Genomic DNA, 25101 nt, shown 5'->3' with positions numbered 1-25101 from the left:
TGAAGTGAGTCTGGCTTAACCCCTCTGAACCTTGGTTTGCTCATTAGTTAAGTTACAAACAATTACACCTGCTCTGCAGAAGAGCAAGAATGTGAAAAACAGATAATATCTGTAACGTGGCTGGCACACAATGGATACTCGTACATCAGTATCTGTAATTATTGGCGTATAGTTAAGAGGTCATTATACCACAACACCTTCCAGGACATCACCAAGCAAGGAGCTCTGTTTTCATTTTGCAGAACCTAGGAACAACCTATGCAGTTGTTCAAAGAGTTGAGCTAGAAGGGCAGGTAGGAAAACAGTGTGATGGAGAATTAGCCTAAATCCACGCAACAGGAAAGGGTTCTTACATTCTTTTGACATTTTCTTTTTTGCTATTGTTTCTGGTCTGGTAGAAAAGAGAAATCTGTATACTCTGCATGCTTATACTTCCCGGACAGTACTGGACAACTTTCCAAAGTGGTGTTGAATAGGAGATGAATTAAGGAGTATTTGGAAGGCTTTGGTGTGGGCAACACAGAGTATTTACAGATGGAAACGTCTCAGAATGGAAGAGAGAATCAAATGGGAAATGCCTCCAGGGTCAAGATCAGAACCACAGCTGTGAATAACGCTATATGTAAAAGTCATAAGCACATGAAATGCAGGCTCCAAGTTTGCAGAGACTATAAAAACTGGAAGCAGGACAGATAGGGAGAGAAGAGACCGGTTTCAGTTTGGTTTGGCTTATTTCCTTCATAGAAGTAATGGCAGTGGGAATGACAAATGCTTTTCCCAGTTGACAATTGGAAGAAAGTTGGAGGAAAAGGGGCCATCTCAGTAAATACCTAGGCCTTGAGGGGGGAAAAAAAGTATTGAAGGTCAATATAAAGGTCACAAGAGCATCTGAGAGCATAACATTGGCACAAGTGAAGCGCTGACTATTCCTTGAAAGGTTAGGGGTTCTTGGAAGATCCCCTTCATGGTTCATTTATTCCTAGAAAAGTGGTCCTAGAAAAAGGCAGAGTTCTGAAAAAAAGTTATATGGTTAACAGTTATATAAAGTGAACAGTTATGTAAATAAGGAACTGAAACAAATCAGAAGTGAAAATTCTTCCATGTTCTAGGTCCAGGTCAGCAAACTTTTTTTTGTCAAGGGCCAAATAATAAACATTTTAGGTATTTGCAGACCATCTTTACCATCATTTCCGTCATGATGGCCTAAAGGTGGTCACAGAAAGCACTGACAGGGCATGATGGTGCTCCAATAAAACTCTAGTGACAAAAGCAGGACCAGCTGACCAAAGCTTGAGCCCCCTTCCAGGTAAATTGGAAATCGAGTCAGAATCATTTCATGCAGAGGTTGATAGTTCAAAATGAATTACCCAGCTAGCAAATAAAACTACATGTATTAGCAAATTCAAGGTTTCATGAGTTGCTGAAGAGACAGAAGTTGAAGAGTTTGGCAGAAAGTATTAGGACAGGGTTAAGAATGTGTGGTCAGGTGGCCTCTCCCATTCCAAGAATATTTTCTATACTTCCACCTGGAGCAATCGTGAAGCTTCCAGCATCAAATAACTTTTGGTTGGCAATTACATTAAAAACAGCCAAGGTTATAAAAAGTTGCCCTAGCCAAATGGTGACATGAAACTCTTCTTGAACTTCAAATCTGTTCCCCAAAATATCTGTGCAAAACAAAACTCTCCCTTGCAAGTCTCTGGGCTACTGTAATTTTTGGTTTCAGGAAAAAAAAAATCCTTGCTCACAGTGGAGGTCTCACAGCATTCTTTTTTCCTCCTCCAGCTTCAAGCTATTTAAAATCTAGAATATTCTTGTTAGTGATTATCCATTTCCCTGAGTAAATACAAACTTTGGCATAAATTACCTCCCACCAAAAATGAGGCCAAACCACATGCCTTCAAGCTATTTAAAATCCAGAATATTCTTGTTAGTGATTGTCCATTTCCCTGAGTGACTACAAACCTTGGCACAAATTACCCCCCACCAAAAATGAAGCCAAACCACATGCCTTGCTATTAGGCCCCAGCGGATGCCTGCATATGGTCAGTTTTTTTAAAGGTCAAAGGTCACTCCCCATTCCTGATTCCACCAGGCACTAGCTGAGCAAGTTACTTCTCTGAGCTTTTGCTTCCTCTCTTAAAAGGGATAAAAATATCAATCTAATCACATGACAGTGAGAATAAAATTATGGAAAGCTTATACGCTTGTCTAATTAATGGCCCCCACTGTCATTTTGTGGTAGATTTGATGAACCTAATCTAAAAAATTCCCAGGTAGGAGAAACAAAAAAAGTTTGCATTTCAGGGTAAGTTAAAAGCCCTCAGCATCTCCTCCTAGGAATTTGGAGCTGATGTTCTTTGCACAACTGCCTCTCACTTCACTTATTTGCTTGTAAGCTCACTTTTTTATGAATTTCATTCCTTTATTCTCTACTTATATGCTTTTTTTGGGGGGGGCATTGCAGGATTCTGACTTTTTTTTTTTTAAGGGTTCTAAGATTTCAGTATCTGGTTCATAGTGTTAAAGCAATTACAAAAATGTGTAACTGTACTTAGAAATTTCTGAGTCAAGAGTAGAACTGAGCCACTTGCCAACCCTAGTGTCATGTGGCCTCAGTCTCTGTTCCTCTTTTCCACCCACAGTGCTACCCCCAACGTCAAGGTCCTAGAGCTCATTCCTTGCTCGCTTACACAGAAAACTCCTTGTCCCTCCCTCATGTGCCTGACTGATGTTTCATTCCTTGAAAGCTCCACATTTCTCAGTCCTTTACCCTTGTCGGAAGAATTCATCACAAAATCCAGAACACATATGCTCAGACATGAAGAGTGAATGGTGATGGTGATGGTCATATCAATCACAGCAGCAACAACCTGTGCTTCCGTAGCTCTGACCACATCAGGCACTTGTTTACATTCTTTATTTGTTCATTCTGAGAGAGAGAGAGAGAGAGGATGCATGCACAAGTAGGGGCAGAGAAAGAGAGAATCATAAGCAAACTCTAGGCCCAATGTAGAGTTCAATGCAGGGCTTGATCTCATGTCCCTGAGAGCATGACCTGAGCTGAAACCAAGAGCTGAAAACTGAACTGACTGAGCCACCCAGGCACCCATCGTCCATACTGTCTGTCTTTCTTTCTTTCTTTCTTTCTTTCTTTCTTTCTTTCTTTCTTTCCTTCCTTCTTTCTTTCTTTCTTTCTTTTAATTAACAGATAATGTATTATTTGCCCCAGGGGTACAGGTCTGTGAATCATCAGGCTTACACATTTCACAGCACTCACCATAGCACGTACCATCCCCAATGTCCATAACCCAGGCACCGATTTCTCCCCCTTCACCCTCCAGCAACCCTCAATTTGTTTCGTGAAATTAAGAGTCTCTTATGGTTTGTCTCCCTCCCCAGTCCCATCTTGTTTCCTTTTCTCCCTCCCTTCCCCCCAACGACTCTCCACCCTGCCTCTCAAATTCCTCATATCAAAGAGATCATTGATAATTGTCTTTCTCTGATTGATTTATTTTGCTTAGCATGATACCATCTAGTTCCATCCATGTCGTCGCAAATGGGAAGATTTCATTTTATTTAATGGCTGCATAGTATTCCATTGTGTGTATATACCACATCTTCTTTATCCATTCATCTGTTGAGGGACATCTAGATTCTTTCCACAGTTTGGCTATTGTGGACATTGCTGCTATAAACATTGGAGTGCATGTGCCCCTTCAGATCATTACATTTGTATCTTCAGTGTTAATACCCAGTAGTGCAGTTGCTAGGTCATCATAGGATAGCTCTATTTTCAAATTTTGGGGAAAGCCCCATACTGTTTTCCAAAGTGGCTGCACCAGCTTGCATTCCCACCAACAGTGTAGGAGGGTTCCCCTTTCTCTACATCCTTGCCAACCTCTGTCATTTCCTGACTTATTAATTTTAGCCATTCTGACTAGTGTGAGGTGGTATCTCACTGTGGTTTTGATTTGTATTTCCCTGATGCCAAGTGATGGTGAGCACTTCTTCATGTGTCTGTTGGCCATTTAAATGTCTTCTTTGTAGAAATGTCTGTTCATGTCTTCTGCCCATTTCTTGATTGGATTATTTGTTTTTTGAGTGTTGAGTTTGATAAGTTCTTTATAGATTATGGATGCTAGTCCTTTATCTGATATGTCATTTAAGAATATCTTCTCCCATTCTGTTGGTTGCCTTTTGGTTTTGTTTACTGTTTCTTTTACTGTGCAAAAGCATTTGATCTTGAGGAAGTCCCAAGAGTTCATTTTTTCCCTTGCTTCCTTTGCCTTTGGCAATGTTTCTAGGAAGAAGTTGCTGTGGCTGAGGTCAAAGAGGTTGCTGCCTGTGTTCTCTTCAAGGATTTTGATGGACTCCTGTCTCATATTGACATCTTTCATCCATTTTGAGTCTATTTTTGTGTGTGGTATAAGGAAATGGTCCAGTTTCATTCTTCTTCATGTGGCTGTCCAATTTTCCCAACACCATTTGTTGAAGAGACTTTTTTCATTGGACATTCTTTCCTGCTTTGTTGAAGATTAGTTGACCATAGAGTTGAGGGTCTATTTCTGTGCTCTCCATTTTGTTCAATTGATCTATGTGTCTGTCTTTGTGCCAGGACCATACTGTCTTGATGATTACAGCTTTGTAATAGAGCTTGAAGTCTGGAATTGTGATGCCACCAACTTTGGCTTTCTTTTTCAACATTCCTCTGGCTATTCAGGGTATTTTTCATTCCGTATAAATTTTGGGATTATTTCTTTGAAAAAAGTTGGTGGTATTTTGATGGGGATTGCATTGAACACACATGTAGATTGCTCTAGGTAGCATAGATATTTTCACAATATTTGTTCTTCCAATCCATGAGCATGGAATGTTTTTCCATTTCTTTGTGTCTTCCTCAATTTCTTTCAGGAGTACTTCACAGTTTTCTGAGTACAGATTCTTTGCCTCTTTTGTTAGGTTTATTCCTAGGTCTCTTATGGTTTGGGGTGCAATTGTAAATGGGATCAACTCCTTAATTTCTCTTCTGTCTTCGTGTTGGTGTGTAGAAATGCAACTGATTTCTGTACATTGATTTTATATTCTGACACTTTGCTTAATTCCTGTTTGAGGTCTAGCAGTTTTGGAGTGGAGTCTTTTGGATTTTCCATGTATGGTATCATATCACCTACAAACAGTGAGAGTTTGACTTCTTCTTTGTCAATTAGATGCCTTTATTTCTTTTTGATGTCTGATTGCTGAGGCTAGGACTTCTAGTACTATGTTGAATAGCAGTGGTGATAGTGGAGAGCCCTGCTGTGTTCCTGACCTTAAGGGAAAAGGTCTCAGTTCTTCCCCATTGAGAATGATATTTGCTGTGGGTTTTTCATAGATGGCTTTGAGGATATTGAGGTATTTACCCTCTATCCCTACACTTTGAAGAGTTTTGACCAAGAAAGGATGCTGTGCTTTGTCAGTTTTGTGTTTTTTTAGCATCTATTGAGAGTATCATATGGTTCTTGTCCTTTCATTAATGTGTTGTATCACATTAATTGATTTGCAGATATTGAACCAAACTTGCAGCCCCAGAATAAATCCCACATGGTTATGGTGAATCAACCTTTTAATGTACTGTTGGATCCTATTGGTTAGTATTTTGGAGAGAATTTTTGCTTCTGTGTTCATCAAGAATATTGGCCTATAATTCTCCTTTTGGGTGAGGTCTTTGTCTAGTTTTGGGATCAAGATAATGTTGGCCTCATAAGATGAGTTTGGAAGTTTTCCTTCCATTTCTATTTTTTGGAAGAGTTTCAGGAGAATAGGTATTAATTCTTTCAGTGTTTAGTAGAATTCCCTTGGGAAGCCATCTGGCCCTGAGCTCTTGTTTTTTGGGGGAGATTTTTGATAACTGCTTCAATCTCCTTACTCATTATGGATCTGTTCAGGTTTTCTATTTCTTCTTGGTTCAGTTTTGATAGTTTATACATCTCTAGCAATGTATCCATTTCTTCCAGATTGTCAAATTTGCTGGTGTATGGTTGCTCATAATTTGTTCTTATAACAGTTTGTATTTCCTTGGTGTTGGTTGTTACCTCTCCTCTTACATTCATGATTTTATTGATTTGGGTCCTTTCTCTTTTCTTTTTGATAAGGCTGGCCAGGGGTTTATCAGTCTTATTAATTCTTCCAAAGAACCAACTTCTAGTTTCGTTGATTTGTTCTACTGTTCTGTTTTTTTTTTTTTAATTTTTTATTTTTTATAAACATGTATTTTTATCCCCAGGGGTACAGGTCTGTGAATCGCCAGGTTTACACACTTCACAGCACTCACCAAAGCACATAGCCTCCCCAATGTCCATAACCCCACCCCACTTCTCCCAACCCCCCTCCCCCCAGCAACCCTCAGTTTGTTTTGTGAGATTAAGAGTCACTTATGGCTTGTCTCTCTCCCAATCCCATCTTGTTTCATTGATTCTTCTCCTACCCACTTAAGCCCCCATGTTGCATCACCACTTCCTCATTTCAGGGAGATCATATGATAGTTGTCTTTCTCTGCTTAACTTACTTCGCTAAGCATGATACGCTCTAGTTCCATCCATGTTGTCACAAACGGCAAAATATATACACAGTGGAATACTCTGCAGCCATCTACTGTTCTTTTTGTTTCTATTTCATCAATTTCTGCTCTGATCTTTATGAATTTTCTTCTCCTGCTGGGTTTAGGCTTTCTTTGCTGTTGTTTCTCCAGCTCCTTCAGGAGTAGGGTTAGGTTGTACTTGAGACCTTTCTTTATTCTTGAGGGAAGACTTGTATTGCCATATACTTTCCTCTCAGGACTGCCTTCGCTGTGTCCCAAAGATTTTGAACAGTTGTGCTTTCATTTTCATTTGTTTCCATGAATTTTTTTAAATTCTTCTTTAATTTCCTGGTTGACCCATTCATTCTTTAGTAGGATGCTCTTCAGCCTCCATGTATTTTAGTTCTTTTCAACTTTCCTCTTTCCCTTTTCCTTTTAGTTTCAAAGCATTGTGGTCTGAAAATATGCAGGAAATGATCCCAATTTTTTGGTACTGGTTGAGACCTGATTTGTGACCCAGGATGTGATCTATTCTGAAGAAGGTTCCATGCGTATGCAAATGTATTCTGTTGCTTTGGGATGGAATGTTCCAAATATATCTGTGATGTCCATCTGGTCCAGAGTGTCATTTAAGACCTTTATTTCCTTGTTGATCTTTTGCTTGGATGATCTGTGCATTTCAGTGAGGGGGTGTTAAAGTCCCCTACTATTATCAAATTATTGTTGATGTGTTTCTTTGATTTTATTAATTGGTTTATATAGTTGGCTGCTCCCATGTTAGGGGCACAGACATTTAAAATTGTTAGGGGCACCTGGGTGGCTCAGTGGGTTAAAGCCTCTGCCTTCGGCTCAGGTCATGGTCCCAGGGTCCTGGGATCGAGTCCCACATCGGGCTCTCTGCTCGGCGGGGAGCCTGCTTCCTCCTCTTTCTCTGCCTGCCTCTCTGCCTACTTGTGATCTCTGTCTGTCAAATATATAAATAAAACCTTAAAAAATATAAAAAATAAAATAGAATAGAATAAAATAAAATTGTTAGATCATCTTGTTGGACAGACCATTTAAGTATGATATAGTGTCCATCCTCCTCTCTTATTATAGTTTTTGGCTTAAAATCTAATTTATATGATATAGGGATTGCCACCCAAGCTTTCTTTTGATGTCCATTAGCATGGTAAATTGATTTCCACCACCTCACTTTAAATCTGGAGGTGTCTTTGGGTCTAAAATGAGTTTCTTGTAGACAGCATATCTATAGGGTCTTGTTTTTTAATCCATTCTGATAACCTGTATCTTTTGATTGGGGCATTTAGCCCATTTACATTCAGGGTAACTATCAAAAGATATGAATTAAGTGCCATTGTATTGTCTGTAAGATGGCTGTTACTGTATATTGTCTCTGTTTCTTTCTGGTCTGTTACTTTTAGGCTTTCTCTTTGCTTAGAGGACGCCTTCAATATTTCCTGTAGGAGTGGTTTCGTGTTTGCAGATTCTTTTAGTTTTTGTTTGTCATAGAAGCTTTTTCTCTCTCCTTCTATTTTCAATGACAGCCTAACTGGATATAGTATTCTTGGCTGCATATTTTTCTCATTCAGTGCTCTGAATGTATCATGCCAGTCCTTTCTGGCCTGCCAGGTCTCTATAGATTGGTCTGCTGCCAATCTAATATTTCTACCACTGTATGTTACAGACCTGTTATCCCGAGTTGCTTTCAGAATTTTCTCTTTGTCACTGAGACTTGTAAGTTTTACTATTAAAGATGGAGTGTGGACCTATTTTTATTGATTTTGAGGGGCTTTCTCTGTGCCTCCTGGATTTTGATGCTTGTTCCCTTTGCCAAATAAAGGAAATTCTGTGCTATAATTTGCTCCAATATACCTTCTGCCCCCTCTTCTTCTTCTTCTCCTGGGGTCCCTATTATTCTAATATTGTTTTATCTTACAGTATCACTTATTCCTTGAATTCTCACCTCTTGGTTCAGTAGTTGTTTGTCTCTTTTTGCTGAGCTTCTTTTTTTTTTTTTTTTTTTTTTTTTTATTTATTTTTTTTTTTTTATTTTTAAATTTTTTTATTTTTTTTTTTAATTTTTTATGAGCTTCTTTATTCTCCTTCATTTGGTCTTCTATATCACTAATTCTCTCTTCTGTGTCATTTATCCTAGCAGTAAGAGCCTCCATTTTTTCATTGCACCTCATTAGTAGCTTTTTTTATTTCAACTTGGTTAGCTTTTAGTTCATTTCTCCAGAAAGGGATTCTCTAGTATCTTCCATGTTTTTTTCAAGCCCAGCTAGCACCTTCGTAATCATCATTCTGAACTCTAATTCTGACATATTACTAATGTCCATATTGATTAGGTCCCTAGCCATCAGTACTGCCTCTTGTTCTTCTTTTCTTTTTTCTTGTTCTTTTTTTCTTTTTTTGTGGTGAGTTTGTCATTTTATCCAGATAAGAATGGATGAATGAGAGAACAAAATACTAAAAGGATAGTAATGACCCCAGAAAAATATACACTTCCGGAAAGTGGTTGATTTTCTGTTCCTGGAATTGCTGCTCTTCTTCTCTTCTATCTCCTGTTGAGTTTACAGGTGTTCAGAATGGTTTGATAACCATCTAGCTGAGCTCCTGGGACCTGATGATATTTAGGTCACTTCCACTGCCTCCATCTTGCTCCTGCCCCCAACCCCATCATCTGTATTCTTTAAATATGTGAGCTTAAGTGAAATACCCACAACAATCCTAGACAGGTGCTATAATTCTCCTCATTTTATAGATAATGAAACTGTGACACTGAGGTAAATGACTTGTCCAGGGCTACCAAGTGACTGAGTGGTAAAGCTGGGGTTGGGACCCTGACAGTTTACCTCCAGCATCTGAGCTTTTAACCACTGTGCTGTATTGTCAGCAGGGTCATTTTGAGCTCCACTGCTCTGAAGGTAACTCAACAATTATCTATTTAGCATGCCAACTCTGTGCAGGATACTCAGGAAGGAACTGTGAAAGAAGCAGAAGAGTCTCAGCCCTTGCGGTACTGTTTTCCAATCTAACTAAAGAAATGAGACCTTGTTCAGCTGAAAGAATTTTGTAGTACAGCTCAGAACAACTCTGGAAGATCAGGAAAGGGAGAAATTCTCATGGACCATGATAACACAGGAGGTAGAACTTGACTCATTCTTAATGGAATGGGAAGATTGGGAAGGATAGATGGGAGGAGCAGGAGCATGAAATCATCCCCAAACTAATGACAAGGAGAATCAAAGAGGCTACCTTGACTTTGATAAACAAGTTAATGTTGGGATCTGGGATAGGTAATTTTGCAAAGATGAGAGCAAGATACTATTCTAAAGAGAAGGGATGTGCCTATGATTTCCAGCACCCACTCCTGTGTTGGGACCTAACACAGGTTTAAGAATGCATGCTTATCAGGTCAGAAGGCCTGAGATAGTACAACATCATGACCCGTGTAGAAGATGCATATTTCTGTGTCCAGAGCTTTAAGATTTCTTCTTGAAAAGGAGGGGTTCCAAGATGGTAACATAAGAGAGCACCACTTACATCATTTTAAAAAACACTAATTTCTTAGCTGCAGTTTATATTGAAACTGCTTTTTTTTTTTTTATTTAGAAAACAGTAAGAATGGGTCAATATACTCCTTTATTTGATCCTTATAAGAACTGTCTGAGGTCAATATTAGCCTCCATTTTCAGAAAGAACTTAGAGGTCCAGAGTTGAAACTCTTACCCAAGACCTCCACCTGTCTCTATCACTCTTGACTGAAGTCAGAAACATTCCTCTCCACAGCAGCTTCATGTGGTTGGTCATGGAGTTCACTTTGAGAAATAGGCCTACACAAGACAGGGATGGTCATTGTTGAGCCAAGGATTCAGAGGATATCCTGATGCCACCCCACTCACAGAATTGCTAGAGACTTTCCTTTAGACACCCAGAGCGGCCTCCTTTCAACTAAGAGTACTTTCTCACTCTACATTACAAATGCAGATGAGGCAGTTTCACCTCAAAGAGCTTATACTTGGTAGGACTGACCCCTGGCACTTTCTCCGAATCCTACTCATAAGGTGGACAAGGGCCGTACTTACGTAACTAAAACAATGATTTGCACTCTAAGCTGCTCCTTCTTTTCTAGAATGCTGGAGAAGATATGCTGTCCCAAAGAAGCTCTCAAGTAAAGGCCATCAGAAAAGCAAAACTCTTTTATTTTCTAGCTAACTGTATGAGCAAAGAAATAAAGCAATAGGTTTTATTTCAGTAAACTAAAGGGGAAGTGGAGGTATGGGTATGGGAGAAAAGCAGCTAGTATTAATATTCCTAATGTGACCACAGGACCATTTTATATGTAGGCCTTAATTATGCCCCATTCCATGTCCCCTCATTCTCTGATTCTTTAAATTCCAAAACAACTCCAGAGAAATCTTTCTGGTTTTGCTTGGAAAGCAGCACTATAGTTCTGTGTCTGTGCATTCTAAAACAGGCCTGTAAAATCCAAAAACGAAATACAAGTTGACAGAAATCAGCTACTAACAAATTAAGTTAAATTAATAGAGCAGACGCCTTAAATACAAAGAAAACTTTTTATTCCCCATGAATCTCTCTCCCTAGATAGCAAGCTAGATAGAGAGACTAAAGCTGAACTCAGGCTTCACAGCAAAGCCCTTTCTTTTGCCTTGTCATGTTTCCTAGAGAGCCCTGCATGGGAACCCTCTTCAGAACTACTGCTCCTCCTGGTGGCAGCCTCCAAACCACCAGCTACCAAAGTTGAGGACATACTAAAAGACATAATAAGTTGGAAAAAAAGAGTGCTAGACCAAGAATCTCTATTTCAAATTCCAACTCTGCAACCAAATATTACTTTACCTCCTTGAGCTTGGTTTTATGAGTGTAAATCATTTGTAAGTATATGCAAATTCAGATTTTGCCCAGTAGGTTTTGTCCCTTAATATTTAAGACCGTTTGTCCCTTAATATTTGTCCCTTAATGTTTAAGACCGTTTTTATGAGGGCAAATACTTCATCATCTCTATCTTTGTATATATGTTACATAGAATAAAAGAACATGCAAGTGGTAAATCTAGGTCTAGGTTCATTCCTTTCCACTCTCACTGTTCCCATCCTAGTTCAGCCTCGTGTGGCTTTTCGCCTGATGTGAAGGCTCTCCTCCTTCTCTTCATCACCTCTGTGGGAATATTTTCTGAGGTTCAGACCTGCTCAGAAAGCATTATGCCTCACTCAGTAGCATCCGTAAGTGGTGCAGCTACAAAAGCTGTTCTTCCCACCTTAAAAAATGGGTGGTTCAGGCTCACTGCTGGGAGCAGGTTCTATACCTCCTACCCGAGATCAAACAGATATAGTAGTTCTATGAGGTAGGAGAGGAATGATCTGAATGTGGAGATCTAATAAACTGTCAGAGGGCTACAGAGAATTGGCCAATAACATACTCCCCTCTCTTCCTTTCTGACAATCTTTACCACTCCCATCCTTCCTCACATTTAATTTTTCCTTCAGGATGCCCAACATTACCAACAAAAGCATCACTGGAAATGCCAGAAGATGGTATGGAAATTCCTGCTATACCTTATTTTCGCAGCTCAGCTTCCTCTGCTGAGTAGGAAGACCTACTTCAGCTGGGTTTTAGACGTGGATAAGCTAAAATATCAGAAGGTGAAGGGATTTGCCAGTGGTGACCACTTTAAACAAGAGCAGGATCAAAGTTCAGAAGACTGGTCTTCTAGCCTCCTGGTCTGAATGTTCAATTCAAGAAACCTTTCTGTAGGGAAGAGAGAGACGGTGCAGGTTTTAGGGAAGCAGGCATCCCAATGGATTTGGGAATTTGGCATATTCTAATCCCTGCCTTTTGAGTGTAATAAAACTGAATAACAATGCTAAACTCAATCATCATGAGTAGTCAGTTCTATTGATATTTGATTAAGCCTGCTTTTATTATTGCTGTTTGGAAATCATTATGGAGGCATTCATGTTCTGGGACATCATCATGATTTAAATCATAGTCAATTTTTAATTTTTTTTAAATCTAAGCCTGAATACCTGAAGAGATTTAGCAATATAATATAGTTGTGTTTGTTAAGATTCTTTTTTAAGATAGTGACATTGATGAAGTCTTAGAATATAAGTGAGGTTCAGTGGGCTGAGGTTCGGAGCCGATGACCAAGAAAGAATTCTTGAGACATCTTTGGTGCAAAATGGTGGTTTATTAAAGAATGGGGACAGGAACCTGTGGGCAGAAAGAGCTCCTGCCCCAGGGCTGTGATGAGTGGTCCATTATATGCTTGCAAGTTGGGAGGGGGTCAGGCAGTAAATTTGGAAGGAATTTTGGAAGCAAGGTTTCCAGGATCTCAAGGGGCTAGCTACTGTTAGGAAAAGGGTTATTCATTACTAGTAATAAAACCTTTGTCCTGAGACCCTTTAGAGTGGACCATATGCTTGGGAATGATTGTCAGCACTATCTTGGAGGGTTTAGAGATAAATTTTCCAAAGGAATTGCTAAAGTAGACTTATAGGATCCTTGTTGGGGATAGGGGGGTCAGTCAGGCTAGGATTGCCCTTTGACATAGCAAAGATTTAAGGTGGGGGTAGTTGAGTCCCTAGAGGAATGTCACTCTGCCTATTTTAAGGGCTTGTCAGTGGGTAAGGAAATTTGATAACTTTTCTTCTGCCTCCATTTCCCACATCAACATTGTTACTTATTATATAGTTTACCAAAGATAAGAAGTGAGTATTGTCATCTTTCTTTTACTAGCTTCTTTGAAATAGCCTAACATGTAACTGTTTGAGAAAATTCCCTTAGCATTTAATGGATGTGTGAATGAATGAGTGGATGAGTTCTACCGCAGTCTCTCATGGCCTCTTTCCCAACCCTAACGAATCTAGCTCCAGCTCAGTGCCCCAAAAACTTGACTCTCTTCAGCAATTGTGGTGATGGTGTGGAATGGCACCGAATCAAACACAGACCATTCAGAAACTTCCCTTTGGCTGAGGTTTTCTGTTTCCTTCCCCATTTTTACCAGAACCGCGTAGCAGATTAAAGATTGATACGTGTAAGCCTTGTTTTTCCTCTTTCTTGCCTTCCTTCTGCCAGGAGATAAGAGTAAGAAATGCAGTCATTTCAAGGCCAAAAATGGAGCTGAAGAAGCATGATCCATTGCCAGATTGGCTGCCCACCTCAGAATAACTAAAAGCTGATGAGAGTCAGTGCCAGAGTGTCAATAACATAGTCTGGAGAGGACCCAGCAAGAGAGATAATGAGGAAGGGAAAGAATTGTATAGTGAGGAGAACATGTTGCTGGGGCAGGAGGTCTGATTCCTAGTCTGAATTTCACCACCAAGTCTCATGAGTCCTGACATTTTCATGCTTTCCCTCCCCCCTGCAACATTTCCTGAAAAATGACCCCAATTTCCAGCTTATGTCCTGCGGGTGGATGTTGACATGCTATTGGGTGAACAGATCTTTGTTTGGCCTTGTGAAACTAGAGAGATAGAAATTATCCCAAAGATGGAAATGACTGATTCTGGAAGCCTCTAAGCCCCCTGTAAGGCATTGTTGTACTATTGAATGGTTTGCTGACCAATGCACTGGATATCTGAGCTTCCTGTCCTGTCCTTCTGGATTCCCACCTCCACCTAAACAATCCAGCTGTCATCAGCCTCATCAAGTCACGGAGACATAAGTTTAAGCCCTCATTAGTCACTAATCTGCTTAACTGCCATGAGGTAGCTAGTGGTTCTTAGAAATGGCATAAATCCAAACAAGAACAAAGGTAAAACTAAGATTGGAGTGGGTTTTGAAGCTCTTGCTAGGCACTCACAATGTGATGCTTGTAATTCTTTTAGAGAAGGCAAAATATTGGAACTAGATGGTGATTGCTCTGGAATTTTCTACCATTGTCTCGAAGGGCAGGTTTTGCCTTTATTTTACTTACCTTTTTTTAAAAAAAGATTTTATTTATTTATTTTATATATAGAGAGAGAGATCACAAGTAGGCAGAGAGGCAGGCAGAGAGAGAGGAGGAAGCAGGCTCCCCACTGAGCAGAGAGCCCAATGCAGGGCTCAATCCCAGGACCCCGGGATCATGACCTGAGCTGAAGGCAGAGGCCCCAACACACTGACTCACCCAGGTGCCCCTTTACTGACCTTTTCTACAAAGAGTCCTTTATTAAGTTTTATGGGAAGCAATAAGATCTAAGTTTTATACCCTATGGATGGATATATGTATGACTGCCTAGAATTGAGAGGTAGTTAGACATAGGATTTCCTTCAAACACATGCATCAGTATCCTCTCCTCAATATTTGACTCTTGGCTTACTCTCACACAACTCCAGGCCTTTACTCCAGATGCTTTTCTCCATGTCTGGAAACCCTGCCTACTTTCCACCATCCAACAAAGCTCTAACCCCCTTCGGCTTGGGTCATGATCCCAGGGTCCTGGGATCGAGCCCCACATCTGGCTCTCTGCTCAGCAGGGAGCCTGCTCCCCCCCCCCCCCACCGCCCACCTCTCTGTCTGTCAAATAAATAAATAAAATCTTAAAAAAAAAAAAAAAAACCTCTACTCCTCCTTCCTTTTCCTTAAGAAGCCTTTCCCAAATCCACCTACACCATTCATTCCAGCATCTCCTCTCATCCATGATGTGGGTGTTATATGTATTCAGAAAACATATACTGCCTACTCCAACTGGCATTTTTAGATCAAGTAATCAACAAGCTGCACAGGCAATCAAAAACCTCATTTGGGGCTGCTAGCAGAATCCCATCAATCAAAGTGGCAAGAGAGCCTGGGTTCCTGAGTGTCACTGTGGCTGGTTTGTCTCTGTTTTAAAAACAGGGTTCCAGGGGCACCTGGATGGATCAGTTAAGCTCCAACTCTTAATCTCAGCTCAGGTCTTGATCTCAGGGTCATGAGTTCAAGCCCCATGTTGGGAATAGAGGGTACCTTAAATATAAAAATAAAACAGGGTTCCTTCCTGCCTTACCAGTATTGAATGCCAGAAAGGAGTCAACTGACCTGATTAGGTCTCTATTTCTTTTCTGTTACTCCAGGATTCTTCTGCAGCCAGATGATTCCTTACAGATCCTGGCACCAGTGGAAGCTGATGTGGGTTTCTACACTTGTAATGCCACAAATGCCTTGGGCTATGACTCTGTCTCCATTGCCGTCACATTAGCAGGTAACATGAAAATTCTGTGTGGTTCGATTTGGAGTGACACCATGGGTGCCTAAGATTTGCCAAGCAAGTCCAGGAACACATAGATAAAAGAGATTCACATGCTGCCTTCAGGGAGGTTATGGCCTATAATTATAATTAAGTGGAGATGAAGTATAATAGTTGGTAGAATGAAATACATGGTATAAATGATAACCTAAGAGTGTGCCCAGACATTCATTTCATCTGGGAGATTTTAGAGTCAGAACGAGTGGGTTTTGATAAGCAGAGATGGCGCAATACTCCAGGAAGACAGAACAACATGAGCAAAGGAGTTGTGTACAAGTAAGTGACATGTTCAGGAACATGGGTTTTGACCTGAGATTTTGAATGCTCATTTGGGATCCTATCATTTCTCCTTGTTACACATGTTGCGAAGAAGTCTTAAAGACCCACGGGTCATTGGAATTCCTCAGTCATGGTTTGGAGCAGGAGTGTTCTCTCCAGTTTGTTTTATGTCAACCTCTTGCTCTAACACACCTGTCCACACTTTCCCTTTATCCGTAAGGTTAGGCAAACATTCTGCACATGCTGATTTAAGAAAACTGCTGTATAAAGTACAGTGTCTCCCAATATTGTGGTCTTGTCATCATGTACTTTATAAAAAAAAAACCTCTCTTAACCTAGGACACAAATCCTTGCCTTCGAAACGAGAAAAGACCTAGGTACCAACTGTACCATCCCTCATTTCTTAGAGGCCAGGTCCTGTAACCCGAGGTCATGTAACCACTCAGCTAGTCATGGAGGTAAGAAGGGAACCGAGGCCTCCTGACTCCGTTCATTGTTCCTTCCATTTCCCCAATGATCCTGCCGAAGTAGGATCCTCTTTCTCAGATCTGGCCCATGCAGTCTTTCTGGCGGTACGTTGCATGTGTTTGTCTTTATTCTTTTCAATTGCTGCTCCTGTCAGATGATTCAGTAAATGCTAGAAAAGCCAACGTCACCCCACACTGACCTCATCGGTCCATGCTGGGATTATGTTGTCACACTGTTCTCTAGTCACACATGCTACTCCCTTGCATATCTGTTTAGCAACAGCATTTCTGCCCCCATGACCTAAGGCTGATCTGGAAAGGGACCTTTAGCAGGAGGCTTTCCAGGGAAGATGAAAGTCAGCAGTGAATAAGGCAAGCTAAGATCACCCTGGGGTGGATTAAAGACTGATATTATTAATGCCTATTTTTTTGAGCAGAACATTTGCTTTCCTCCTAATGTATTCCAGTTACAGTCTTCATTCCCCTCTTTGTTCAGAGTCCAGATGCTCAGCACCAATCTCTTAAAAGCTCTTCTGCCTTCCACACTCCAACCTGCCTTTCGCAAGGGCACTGCTGACATCCTTCCAATAGCTGGCAAACAATGGCTCTTAGAGGATTAAGTCTCTTATTTATATTTATCCAGATACGGTTCAGCTCCATCACAGACTGAATACCCGTGTTCACCTGAATTTAATACGATTAATGGAAACCTGTCTGGAATTAAGTAAGGCAATTGTAACATCAAACTTGTCTTCAGCTCTTTGAAGAAGACCTAGTGGAGGCTGCCAAAGTGTTCAAAGCCAGAAAAGAGAGAGCAGCCAAGGAGGCACCGGGTAATGGGAGGAAAGGGTCTGACCAATGAAGTAGATCACAAACACCACACCTAGGACCTAGGGGACTGGGTCCTTGTACTTCAGTGCTGGGCTTTGTTCAGGTCCGCTGATGACTCTAGTGGTCCCACTAAAAATTAAGGCTCAAAATGCATTTTAATATATTGCCTTGTGATTGGATTTGTGTCTTTACCTGGGATTATCATCTACACCTGTGGCATATCAGCTACTATTCTTAGCATACCCTCCACCAAGTACCGTGGGACATTTAGCAATAAATAAGGCCTGAATTTTGTGCTCCGTAATGCATACAGACTAGTCAAGGCAACCGAGGCATACAGGACTACTTAGAATGGAAAGATAGTTATAGTTTCCTTCAAATGTAAGCATCAAGTTCCTTTGTAGTGGCATAAACACACACACACACACACACACACACACACATATATACACACACACACACACACACACACACACAATTTAAGGGGAAAATAATTTACCCCTTAAAGTGTCAAGCATTTATAAATTTTCTGACCAGTGATGCTGGGTATTCATAACCTCCCCGGGTTTTCATTCTCATTTAGAAAAATGAAATTAATAATATCCTGTGGGATCATGTTGAGTTAAACAAGATGGCGCATGTGAAGAAGAAGCACTTAGCCCCATGCCAGGCATCAGTAAATTTTTCATTTTCTTTCTCTAGCTTTGCTAAAATGAAACACATCCTGAAAGCCATTCTAAAATGTGTAAAACATTAGTCCAACTTGGCTTCCATGTATTTTTCATTATAAGTCTTCACACTGAGATTTTTCCTGTATGGATTTAGGAACTGATTCAGCCCAAATGCAGTCTAATCTTCATGGTAAATCTCTGTGCTTCTGGACTTCCAAAAACATTGCAGACTTTTTGCCTTGACTTCTGTATGGATGTCAGACCAAAAGGGGGAAAAAATATCTTTTTGCAGCTAAAGATACTGAAGTGTGTCCATGATTTTGTAAGGAAGGTATGAACTTTGGTCTTGCCAGTGTGCTTGAGTTGACTAGAGGTGGGGAAACTTCATAGTAATTCGAGGGAGCAGGCAAAGCATGACAGTTAGGCCTAAGGGCTCTGCAGTCTCCTGGTCTGGATCGGAATCCTGGCTCTGTCACTTCCTGGCTGTGTAACTTCAAGGAACTTCTTTGCTCTTTTTGACTTGGCTTCTTCATTTGTAAATGGTGATTAAAAATAGTACTTGATTCAGACAGTTCCCGTGAAGACTCAATAGAAAATGCTGATAATTGTGCAGTCCATATTTGTTAGCTATTATTATTGTGAGGAAAATGCATAAAATAAAAGCTGAATTATTTTTATAGGAGAGGAGACTCCTTTTCAGAGACTAGAATGCTCACAAGCCCTTTGGAGGGCGCCGTACCCTCAATGTCTCCATGCCAGCTCAGGAACTTGGATTAGCCATCTAGAAAGGGCTGGGCTTCCTGGATTCAAAAGGGAGACACCTTGAGATAAGGAATACCTCACATGGGCCTGATGAACTCTCAGTGGTCCACAATCTTGGCCCACAACCTCTTCCACGGAGTTACCCCATCCTCTGGAGTGACTGTTTGCCAATTCTGCCTCTCAGATTCCTTTTAGGTCTGTTGCCACTCTGTACGCAATTTTCCTTTAAACATGTAAACACCATTCAACTTCAGACATGCTAGACAAACCCTTCCTGGTCTGCCTTCTTTGGCCCTGTAAAATACTGTCTTCAGTATCCTTTTGCTTTCCTCCAAACTCATCCATTACCTGATTTGTCTGTCTCAGAGACTTGAGGGTACTTTGTAAGTGTGTGTCAGCATGGAGACAACTAGCATCTCCCTGTCCACCTCCCTGGTTCAGAACGGAAGCTCACAGCCAGGTAGACACAGGGCCACAAGATTCCTTTCTGTCCTGAACGAATTAATTGGATACCTGTTTCACTGCTTAGAATGTAGAGGACAGTAGCATACCATGGATGGGTGGGTTATAGCAGGTAGGAAGGAGTATAAGAATGGCCCCAAAAGGTCACATACCTAACATTTTGAAGTATTGATTATTGTATATCCACTATAGATGGCTCTAGGTAAAGGAGAGTTTCTGGTGTGAACAGAGATGGGCACAAAGATTGGAGAGCCATCTCAACTAGTCAGATTCAACGCTCAGCCAGGTTGCTCAGGAACCTTCCAATCTGAATGGCAAAGGCAGGGTTTTGAAGGAAAGCAGTAGTTTCCTGGTAAATTGCTTCAGTCTGGCTCAGTGGAGTTGAGCTCTACTTACCAATGCAAATGAGTCCTGTCCAGGTGTAGACCATGGATGAGGTCATTGCCATAAGGGAAAAGTTTTTGGTTGTCATTGATTTTATAAGATCACAAAAGAGATACTGTAAGCCCTGCCTGACATCATCACTGGAAAATGAGAAGAAGATGAGAGATGAGCATATCTTTCATTGAAAGGCGAGAATACAGATGAGCTCATCTGAAGTTTTCTCAGGAAGAGAGAGACAGAAAATATTTCTCTTTTCCTGGCATGCTTTTCTGCTTTTTTATGAGTTGAACAACTGACACATACTGTGTCTAATAAGGAGATCACAGAAAATAAAATATAAAGGAAAATAAAAATAAAAGGCCATTGTCCTTGAAATTCATCTTTCCTTACCCTCTCCCCATCATGATTTAGCAGCTACAGTAAAAGACAAGTAGTTTTGTAAGGTTTTTATAACACAACTCTTTTCAGATTGGCATTTCTGAAAATTTATCCAGCAATTCTGTAAACCAGAGAAGAACTTTGCTTCACAGACAGACTCAGAGAGAGTCCTATCACCGGTGGCAAAGATAGACAAAGGCGGGTTTTCTCCAGTGCATTAGATGAGAAGGAAAGGTAGATATGTTTGGCTCTATTTCATATGGCGCTCTGAACAACAGGAAAATGGCCACTAACGAATCCAAGTTGCCATCAACAGATCTTATTATCTGATATGCTACTGAGTAATCAACATCCTCAAGTTTTGTTCAGTAGGTACAAATGTGGAGCATGCCTGCTAAAGAGCCCCAGCTTTTATAGAACTTAGATAAAATGGATAAGAATATAGCAGGAGAATCCACCAGCTTGGAATAAAGGAAACAAAGAAGTACCAATGATCCAAGCTAGTCCACCTCAGATTCTGAAAAGGCAATTTTCACATCTATCCAAAGGAATGAGGGAAGGATGCATGGTCGGACAGATAGTGGGATATAGCGTATCCTGGGTTAGTCATTTCTAGGACAGGCTGCAGTATTATGTGTTTGTACTAGGTATGAGGTCCATTGTCAAGGGTTCTGCACTGGAGTTAACTTTTTTTTTTTTTAATTTTTTATAAACATGTATTTTTATCCCCAGGGGTACAGGTCTGTGAATCGCCAGGTTTACACACTTCACAGCACTCACCAAAGCACATACCCTCCCCAATGTCCATAACCCCACCCCCTTCTCCCAAACCCCCTCCCCCCCAGCAACCCTCAGTTTGTTTTGTGAGATTAAGAGTCACTTATGGTTTGTCTCCCTCCCAATCCCATCTTGTTTCATTTATTCTTCTCCTACCCACTTAAGCCCCCATGTTGCATCATGGATGGAACTAGAGCGTATCATGCTTAGCGAAATAAGTGGAGTTAACTTTTTAAGAACTGTTTTCCAGAGCGGCTGCACCATTTTACATTTCCACCAGCAAGGTGTGAGGGTTCCAGTTTCTCCACGTCCTCAATAATGCTCCTTATCATCCTTTTTTTTTTTATTATAATCGTGCTCATGAATGAGAAGTACTATTTCACTGTGATTTTAGTTTATATTTCTCTAATGATTAATGATGTCAAGTAGCGTTTTTGTGCTGATTTGTCATTTATAGATCTTTATCGTTGTAGTGATAACTTAGTTAAAACAACACAAATATATAATCTTATGATTCCATAGGTCAAAAGTCTCATATAGTCTCAGAAGATAAAATCAAGATGTCAACAGGCTGCATTCCTTTCTGAAAGCTCTAGGGGAGAATTTTTTTCTTTTTTTGTTCATTTGGGTTGTTGGCATACTTAGTCCCTTGAAACTTAGGACTCTGGTTCCCGTTTTGTTACTGACTGTGGATGGAGCTCCATTCCCAGATTCTAGAAGCTATTGCATTCCTTGGCATTTGGCCACCTTTGTCCGTCTTCAAAGCTAGAAATGGCAGGCTGAGCCCTTCTCGTGTTGCTTCTCTCTGACAAACTGTCTCCCTCTTCTGATTTTAAGGGCTCGTGTGACAGACTAGGCCCACCTAAATAACCTAGAATGATCTCTGTATTTTAAGGTCAGCTGATTAGCAACCTTAGTTTCCTTTTGCCTGTAGGATAACAAAGACACTGATTCCAAGGATTGCATATAGGCATCTTGGGGTGGGGCATTAATCTGCCTACCATACCCTGTCTGAAGGCACAGCTCATTTTCATTGAACTATTGCCATAGAAAAATGCAAATCTAATGTAGATAGACTTTCTAACTTTTCCAGATAAGTCAAACGTTTCAAAATATTCACAAATACACACACACACACACACACACACACACACACACTTTCAATCTCTCCATTTTTTACTGAGCCCAACTAATTCAAACTTGTAAAAAATTATTTTCGGGCTAAACACATCTGTGCTATGAACATAGCCTGGAGGTTACCAGTACCCTCCAGTCAAATCTTCCATTTTCTGTATTTTCTGATCAGCTATTATACCACATTTCCCAGTGTAGTCAGAGTATTACACAAAGGGTAATAATTTATTTTATTAGATTATACTAACTAAAACCATGTAATGATTTGGATGAAAGAGAAACATTTATTTTTTACTATTACAAAAAAGGAAACTTATTGTAATCATGGAATAAGTAAGATTCTAAGGCAAGTATCTGCCTCATTACAAAATTTAGGAGCAGATTTTGAACTATAAATCTGTGTCCTTATTATAAACAGAGGGGTTTTAAATAGATACACTTTTGGGTCTCTTGAAGACCTGAAAGTTTCATGAATTTCTTACATGCAAATCAAGAAGAGCAGTCCCTCCACCTGCTATACACTTCCCTTACCTGAAATTCTAATTTTTACAAATTTCCCTCCTTTTACATTGGGAGGCTAGAAGAAATATAGGTTTTGCCAGTAATGCCTTAGGAAAAACAACAGGATAGAGGAAAGGTTCCCAGAGGACTGGTGATGAGAAAGGGCACCAGGTAAGCAGAGTGGACTGAAGGTTCAGATGCCGACTCTCAAGGCAGGAGGTAGAAGTGAAGTGAAGGAGACCCTACATGAGAGACTGCAGGACAGGAAGGAGTTAAAAATCCCTGAGCTATAAAATGTGAAAGGCATTTGGAAGGAGAACCAGACTAAGAAAAAAAATCGTGCATTTCAATATAACTATTATCTATAACAAAGCGACTCTTGTTGAAATGGCTAGGTAGCCAGATCTTGAGAAGTTTCTGGCCAGCATGGGATGGTAACTAGTAATAGTGTCTGTATCTGTCATTATTCATTTCAGATGTGCAAGATGTTGTTGGCCTTTATAAGGGCTTTCATGGGATCACACTGATTGTGGCCCCTTAAACTCTATTTAACTCATGAGTCTCAAAATCTTCAACTGGGAATTCTCACTTCAGGGAGTTTTTGCAGACTTAACTCCAATGGCCCTTATTAGAAGCCTGTGATAAATTGCAGAAGCCAGTGTTTCTTACAGCATTGTTTGCATATTCTCACTTACTACAGGCATTACCCATCGATGAAAGCTGGATCAAATGCGGTTGTTTTAGTTTTAGATATTGAAAGTATGTGAAATTTGTAAAACCTCTTCACACTAATATTTTCATTAGTGGGTGTCACTGCCTTGTTCACCTTTCTCTCAAGTCGAGATTTGGGACCACTGTGGATATCACAGCTGCTTTCCTGAACATTGACATAGGGGTCCCCAGCAAGTCAGCCTGGCATACACAATCTCGCAAGTAGATTCTTTCTGGAGTCTCCAAGGAGACCAGCCCTGGAGTGACGTTTAAGCTCTGTGTGTCTGTCCAGATACTGATGGCAGTTTCAGGAGAATCCATTGTATTGAAATTACTTCTCCTGATTATTCCAAAACCTTCATAGTTCTTCAAAATGGAAGCAGTTGAGCTTTTTCTCACCAAAAGATTTGGTCCTTCTCTTTCTGTCCTTTTCCTCTTTCTTTTCTTTACACTGTCCATTTCTGTCTGTCTTCTTAGTTCATCAACACCCACCGTAACATTTCCTCTCTGTTTTAGCAGAGCTGATGCTGATGATTGCTCACATTTGTTCCAACCTCTCACTGTGCAATGGAATTACTCTAACAGCTTTACATGCATTAGTGTATTATTAGTGTATTATTCCTCAGCTCTGCAGCTATAGAAGTAGAAAAACAAGGCAGGAATAACTTGCTCAGTCCTCAAGCATGTGACCCAGAATCCATTCCTGACTGGTAGTCTAGAAGGACTCTGCCAGTCGCTAGTTTATGCTTCAGAAACTCAAATCCAGACATTTGGTAGTCTTCAAACCTATTGCCTACGGTCCCTGTTTTTGTCACTACCCTGTACCCCAGCAATCCTCAACATGCCTCACCCGGCCTAGGAACTCATGCACATGCACCCTTTCCAGCAGAGATTACCACCAGCTTAGTCAGAATCACAAGCCTTTGAAGTACAATTCATTTTTGATGGCTACTATTAGCCACCAAATGATGTTTGTGACTCATGTTAGAAATGAAAAAAGATCCGTTTGGTTCACTTAATGAGTCAACAAATATCCACTAAGCCTGGGTTAGCATTTGCTAGCCTGTGCAACAAACAAAACCATAAATATATGATGGCTGAAATATCATAATTATTTCTTGTTCACATAAAGTCTAAAATTATTGCTCAAGAGAGTTTCTGTAGATTGGGTCAAGAAGTGGCATATTTCTCACAGCCCATCTGCTAGAAGTCATTACCTTGCTCACACATAACTGCAAAGAGTCTGGAAAGTGACCTAGCTGTGTGACAGGAAGAAAAAAGAGTTTGGTTAGTAACAAATCCGTGTTAGCCATGGCTTTTAGAATGGAAGGCATCATGCTGTTAAAAACAAAGTTCCTATTAGCAAAGGCCTGGCCTTGGGCCCTGAGAAAAAGTTACTTAAAATGCTCTCTGTTCTTGGCTGCACTCAAAAAACAAACCTTCCATCTCCTCTGGCTCCTCTCTCAATCACCTTTATACTGGGCCAAAGATATTTTTCAGGCACATATGTTCAGATTTTTTCCCATTGGGTTTTGATTTTACCCAGAGTCACACATGTGGGAAAGAGGCACGAGCCAGAGCCCAGACTACAGAGGAATGTATTTCTGAGCATTTGCTCCTGGGGCTGCTCATTCGTTCATGCCTGTCTCTCCATGGCTTGTCCCTCAGGATGAGGACAGTGCCTGGGATGCCGAGCATCCCTGCTCTAAAGGCAGTAGGAGGAGACACACCATTGGATACCAGCACACAAGGTTTAGCTATGCCTTCCATTCATGCTTTGGACAAGGGCTGCCCTGTCTGACCATTAATGAAGCTCTACTTCCCCTGTTCCACATTATTTCTAACCAGAACCATAATCCAAAAGCTAAGGGCTGTGATATCGGAAGTGAGCAAAAACAATTCTCTTAATGCTTCTGTTTCTGTTTCTCTCTGACAAACTTGATGCCTCA

At 40.6% G+C, this 25101-nt stretch overlaps 1 protein-coding gene across 2 annotated transcripts in view; it reads left to right on the top strand.

The window, feature by feature from the left end:
- Positions 1-25101, top strand: part of ADAMTSL1 (ADAMTS like 1) — a 908570-nt gene that overhangs the window by 794642 nt on the left and 88827 nt on the right. For both annotated transcript variants that reach the window (XM_059141548.1, XM_059141549.1), the window contains one exon: positions 15623-15750. In XM_059141548.1, the coding sequence (XP_058997531.1) occupies positions 15623-15750 (128 nt within the window). The remainder of the gene's footprint in view (positions 1-15622; positions 15751-25101) is intronic.

This window comes from Mustela lutreola, chromosome 12, assembly GCF_030435805.1.
Source record: "Mustela lutreola isolate mMusLut2 chromosome 12, mMusLut2.pri, whole genome shotgun sequence".
NCBI lineage: Eukaryota > Metazoa > Chordata > Mammalia > Carnivora > Mustelidae > Mustela > Mustela lutreola.
The sequence above is the reverse complement of the archived record's forward strand: the minus strand, read 5'-3'. Positions and strand labels throughout refer to the sequence as shown.